This window comes from Sitophilus oryzae, unplaced genomic scaffold (genome assembly GCF_002938485.1).
Source record: "Sitophilus oryzae breed Bouriz unplaced genomic scaffold, Soryzae_2.0 scaffold_1190_pilon_pilon, whole genome shotgun sequence".
NCBI classification, from domain to species: Eukaryota; Metazoa; Arthropoda; class Insecta; order Coleoptera; family Curculionidae; genus Sitophilus; species Sitophilus oryzae.
This window is the reverse complement of record NW_022145827.1, coordinates 733,086-739,769: the sequence shown is the minus strand read 5'-3', so window position 1 is coordinate 739,769 and position 6,684 is coordinate 733,086. Positions and strand designations below refer to the sequence as shown.

At 31.8% G+C, this 6,684-nt stretch overlaps 1 protein-coding gene across 1 annotated transcript; it reads left to right on the top strand.

Moving 5' to 3' along the window:
• Positions 1-5,003: 5,003 nt before the first annotated feature.
• On the top strand, positions 5,004-5,861 carry LOC115891698. The gene has a single exon (XM_030912239.1). The coding sequence runs from the start codon at positions 5,042-5,044 to the stop codon at positions 5,828-5,830; it is 789 nt and encodes a 262-aa protein (XP_030768099.1). The 5' UTR covers positions 5,004-5,041; the 3' UTR covers positions 5,831-5,861.
• The last annotated feature ends 823 nt before the right edge of the window (positions 5,862-6,684 follow it).

Genomic DNA, 6,684 nt, shown 5'->3' with positions numbered 1-6,684 from the left:
AACAAGGAGCACAATATTGTCAAGAGTTTACGTAACAAAGATTGTTCCTACCTAAAAGCTGATAAGGGAAATAAGGTTGTTTTATTAGATAAAAAAGACTATTACTATAAGGTTAACAACTTAATTGATAATGGTTCCTACATAAATTTAAAAAAGAATAATTGTCTAAGTCGCCTATACGGTGGTATTAATATATCGATTTTTGATGATAGTGCCCTTTTACCCGGTCTAATTTTGTACTACTTTCGGAATAAGGGTCCCCATATCATGTACTGTACTTCCATCCCTGAAAAATTCAGCTTTTGACACCGAAGTGAGAGGTAACGTCAAAATAAGCTTTAATCTACCTACATCCTAGGTAGGTGTAGGTACTCTAGGTATATTCTACCTAGACAGTAGCTGAACTAGCTGACAGTAGTAATTAATTTGTTATCCGATAAGTAGTTGTCATTATATAAGTTTAATCATCTTATACCTCCTATAACGGTAGGTTTTGGATTTTTCCTGATTGGTTTGTTAAACAAAAATATACTGGGCATATAAATGTCTGTTACAGGTTAATTCGTTAAAGAAATATGTTACACACATATTATTTTAATAATAATAGTATAATAGTAATGGCTATATTATGTTATAACACATACATATGTATTGAATGTACTTATTTTAACCAATGCATTGTTTTGTTTTTTTAATCTCACAAATAAGAAATGTTTTATAGTTTTTATTATAAAAAACAGTGATTATACAATTTATTTACACCCCTTACACTGTTTTCTGTAAGGGGTGTAACCAGGAGTATATTTCGTAACCTCTTACGATATAAGAGGGCACAAAGTGTTTTATTACTTAATGCTTAAAATTTAATAATATATTTGTACATAAAATAAAATAGACTAGAAAGTCAATTAATTAATATTGACGTAATTACTAAATAAGTACAAGATTTTTTTTCTAATTATTTTAGTGTATTTTTAGTCACCTAATTATAAAGGAGAGATATCCAACCATTGCATTATTTTACTCACAAATAAATGTTTTATGGTTTTTATTATAAAACAACGATTAATTTATTATACACCCCTTAACCCAAACACTCCAAGGAGGATATTTCGTGACCCCTTATTTAAAGTGGACAAGCTTTATTAGTCAATGTTTTAATTACCCAGCGTCTTTAATAAAAATCTAATGTAATTTTTCATAGAAATGATCTGACATAAAAAGCAAATTTTATCAAAAAACTTTTTGATTATCTACAAGGAGTAAACCGCTGACAAATGTCTGTATACTAATGCCAAAGTAATGCCAAAAATACAAATTAAATACCAAAATTTCTCATATAATGCCCCACTAATGCCAAGCTGATTCCAATATAATACCACTAATACCACGAATAATATGTAACACATTTGTTTCACGAATTAACCTGTAACAATACTGGTAGGTACGTGCACAGATTTTTTCCTAGGTAACTTAAAAGTCGTTAAAAAGTCTAATTATATTTAAAGAAGATATAATTCCAACAAATTACATTATAAGGCCAATAATGCACAAGTAATACCATTAAAATTTTAGCGTTTTTAACTTGTGTAACATATTTCTTTAACGAATTAACCTGTAACAATAGTGGTAGGTACGCGCACAGATTTTTTCGCTAGGTAACTTATTAAGTCGTTAAACAGGCCTATAAAAGCTATAACAACATAGGTAACTAATATTTATAATTTAATTCGAGTTTTAATCTCAAATAATAAATGTTTTTACTGGTGTATTTCTGAAGTGTTCATTATTAAAAGTAGATATTCTTCAAGTTATGCGAAGTAATAAGTAATGTTTCCGGTGAGACCGCGTATATGTCACCGGATTCTGGTTAGTATAAAGACTTTTTCTATAGAAAGAGTTTTTTCTATATTTTCCTTTCAAAATAAGACTAATTTCTTCTTATTCTTTTAAATATTACAGTGTTTCTTTTTCCTAAAATGTTATACTTAATTTTCGCTTAAAATTAAAAAATCACAAATGGAGGAAAATATACGTTATTGAATAAAGTTTATACAAATCACTTTACCATAACAAAAAAGTAAAAACATGTCATGGCGGAAGATATTCAGGTGGCATTTCACACATTTATCTATTAAAATCGAGATTAAAATAATAAACTTGCGTAACATGTTATACACGAGATAGAAAATTTCAGAATCGATTAATACGCAATACGCTACGCAGTCAACTTATTCCTATGCGCGGATGAGCGTCTTCAAGACTCTTCCTTCGGCCAGGGTCACGACGCAGCCGAAGAGGAATCGGCCTACGTTTGGCTAAACAGGCTGGACACGGTGGAGTACGATATTAGCGAGTCTGAATATTTATAAAAATTTGCAAAGTAAAATATGTTGGAAAAATAATTAATCCATACATATATAAAAGCTCAAAGGGTTTTTTTGTTGCATCCATCCCGCCGAAACCGCTTTGCCAATCTTGATGATTCTTTCTTTAAATGAAAGGTATATATGTGTAGATTTGTTATGAAGTATTTTTATAGTGCTTAATGGCTATTTCTTTGTGTAAAACGACTAAATACTAAAACATGCCTGAAAAACACCTACACACAATACCTCCAGATATAAATTATTTGTCTTTGTCAGTGGTGTGTCAGTTAGATTATATATTACGTTTTTAGATATTTTAGAGTAAGTTCATGCCGCCAGCTTTACATACATAAATATTAGCACAAAGGTTCGTTTAAACGACATTAGTGAATTAGCTACACAAAGCGATTTTAGGAAATTCATCCTCTTAGAGAGTAAAATTATCTCGGAACAGTTTGTTGTATGAAAATTCCTTACTATTTGGTCTAGAAGAATGAAATCCTACAAAAAGAATTAGAAGAATTTTTTTAAATTCATCAACCAAATGGGTAAAGTTAGTAAAAATTTATATAAAACTTGGTGACCTCTGGATTATACACATAAAAATTGGCACAAAGGTAAAGCGAATTTATGAAATTTATACCCTTAGGGAGTAGAATAGGGAATGAAAGTTTGCTCTACGAAAATGCAATACTTTAACATTATAAACCAGACAGTATAAAATTTTATACAAGGGTTTATTTAGTGACATCATAACGAAATATATCTTCCTCAATTATCCTTCAAAGAATAAAAAATAACCTATAAAGAGAGTATTACTGCTCTTAATAAATAAAAAAAAATGCAAAATAAAAAACATCTATGCTCACTAGCTCTCTATAAGGAAGTAAAAAATCATTTAAATCAATGCATGAAGGATTCGAGATGTAACGCGAACGTAGTCGCGAGAAAAAGCTAGTAATTTATTAAATTATTTTATTTAACTCATTAATTTTCATTGAAAAGGAATTTTTGTAATTCGCCACTATATTAGTTAAAAACGAAGAAACTCATATCAAATTTAAGTTTTGCGATTTTGACTTATACTTTTTACAAAATCTGCACACATTTTAAAAGAAAAAAAGTTTTTGATAATATTTGTGTAGATTGACTACAAGTTGTATAACATAAATTTCTACGACCGGTCTACCTAGTAGTCTGCAGCATCGCCTTGTGGTGCAAACGTGGGCCTGTTAATCTGTGACGTGACGCACAACAGCCAAGAAAAACAGAAGCTTGGCTAAGAATTTAGTAATTTAAAAAAAAAGTCTTTTAGATACAGTATTAGGTATTAAAAAGTTTTGTGTTTAAATGGGGTTTGCCTTTAACAGTTAAAAAATTATATCGTAAAGTGTAACTTTCCGTAAGAATTCTTTTTTTTGCTTGCTTGTTTTACGGATAGATGCGATCGCATAATTATTATTGATAATGTTTTATTTAATTTAACATTAACATTACTACTTTTTCAGTGAATCTTTAAATCTGTTGTTTCTTGTTAAGTTCGTTATTTAAACATATGTATGTAATACACTCATATTAACACTAATCATATTTTTACGTTTTTATTCATCATTTTCAATGCCCCCCCAGTTGCATCTTTGTAAAGGACTGTGAATTTTTTATTATTGCAACACAATATATCTGATCAATAAATAATCTTCGATAAATATTAATATTTAGTATTATAAACTTTGATACCCTCGGAGAGCTGAAGCCTTAAAATTTTTACTGCAATTTCATAAAATTGAAAATATTTCAAAAACGGTAAGGATTAAGTGTAATAAACCTTAATCAAATTTACCTTTATTTCAATCCTGAAATCTAAAAACATAATAATATACAGGGTGTTCCATTTAAATAAATACAATTATAATATTTTTTACTTATTTGGGATACTCTGTATCTTGTAAAATTATTTTTAAATTGTAGCTCTAATAGTACTTCAACGAACCCAAAACTTACAATTTGTACAAATCTAATCGTTTAGCTACGATACTCCGCGTCGTATGTGGTGAACAACCCTGTATTTCTCGCATAATGCAATGTTGGATTATAAATACTTATATCATTTAGTTTCTGGAAGACGATCGAAGAAACAATCGATATAAACACTAAAATACTTACCAACGATTCAAAATTCAAAAACTCTATACACAAAATGCAAATATGCCACTGCAATTATCGATCGTTTCTGTATCAAAGCCAAACCTGAACTAAATCTTCTTCCATCTGCCCCGACATGCTAAATTAATCATCCGTCTGATGAAAGGGATTCGCAAACGCAAATCACTTTTTAAATTCCGTCCTAATTACACCGCATAACAATTGCTTTTACGGCAAACGACGAAATAAAAAACACACAAAACGACGACCACCAATCCGCCTTTTCTAGATTAGCTCGTGCTCTCTTTCCACCAGAAAGAAGATTGCTCTTGCTACCACTCTTCACGCTTGTCATCCGATAATTGCTTATTGCTCCATTTACTTTCGACATCATCATCCTTCTCGGCGAATGTACGCTATTTTTTTTCTCTCTAATTCATCAATTTGATGTTCTCAAATCCGATTTTTCTACGGTATAAAACCGCTCGCCTTTCAAAGTGCATCGTCATTCTAATTCGGCTAGTTAGACGATGATCATGCCGAACTTCGCGACATTTTTATTATTACTTTTCGGGATCCTATCCACCCAGTTTGTTAACGCGGAATTCAGAAAAACCTTCTCGAAAAACTGTGATAAAAGTTACACCCTAACCTGCCTGAAACTGGACATAGTCACCTGGGTCGACAAACTAAACACCATCGAAGGTTACAGTGTTCTACCCGGTATATCTATAGTGCGCGAAAACAACGCTAGTGCTGACATAAACGTGACGGAAACAGTCACAAACCTAGCCAGGGAATTCCCTAATGATCCTGACGCAAGACTTGATGCTTTCCTTCTCAAAAAAGTGTCAGGGTTTATCGAAAATCACTCGATAAGGTTAAAACTCTGGAATGAAAACACCGACGGTTCTACAGCTCGTAAAGGAGGCGGAGGAGGAGGTTTTGGAGGAGGCGGTGGAGGTGGAGGTGGTAAAGGAGGAAAAGGAGGTGATGGTGGGATGGGCTACATCCTCGCAGCTGGAGCTATGATGAAAGGAACACTGATGGCAATGGCTATGGCCGGATTAGCTGCGATGGCAGGAAAAGCTTTGATGGCTTCTCTAATTGCGTTAATGTTGGCAGCTCTATCAGGGCTAAAAGGAATGGGAGGTGGAGGTAAAACAACGTATGAAGTTGTAGCAAAACCGGTGTACACTCAATCTTCTTCCCATTCGGTGTCGCATGAAGATTATGGTCATGGGCATTCGGGATATGGAAGGAGTTTAGACCAGCCGTTGCCTTTGGCGCTTCAACCCGGATACTATCCAGATCATTAAGTTACTTTTGAATTAGATGCCAGTTTATTTATTTTTATTTATTATGTTATTGTTGTTAGGTTTAGATGTAAATAAAGCATTATTACTTAAATAGGTTCGTTTCTCTTTTAAAACTTTTTTTAGGATTCTATGAAAAGAATATTTGAGAATTATTTTTAATACGAAATCTTCAAAATGGGTAAAGGAGTAATTTATATTTATTTGTTGCGTATATTTATGATTCATACAGTATGACCCCGGATTGTCTCTACAGGAGGAAAAACTGTTATTTTAAAAAATTATTAACATTTTAAGAAAAATGCATTCTTCACAAAAAAAATTTCTTGTTCTAAAATGGTTAATTCCGCTTATAGTTTTGCAAATTTCCAAGTCCGAAAAATCAAAAGGCGTTTCTATCTATTATACTAATATATAAAATCCTTAAGTGACTGATATACTGATTAATCACGATCCTGCTCAAACCACTCAATGTAAGAAGCAGAATTTTGGCATACAGGTGGATTCTAGGGTGTAGAGATTCGTTAAGAAGAGATTTTTCGAAACTCGAATTCTAAGGGGGTGAAACTATCCCTCAAATATTAAAAGATCTTTATTTAAAAACCGGTGAGTTTTTCTGAAAAACTCTTAAACACGTATATTTTATTTTGTTGTTTTACATATTTTAAGATTTTTTATAAATTTATACAGGGTGTTTCATAAAATATGACCATTAAGTAATTACGATTCTGCTTAAACTGCTTGACGTTTAAAGCTGATTTTTGGCAAACGGATTGACTGTGGGGTGTAGAGGTTTCTCGAATCTCAAATTCCAAGAGAGTGAAAACGCCCCTCAAATATTACAATATTTGTTATTT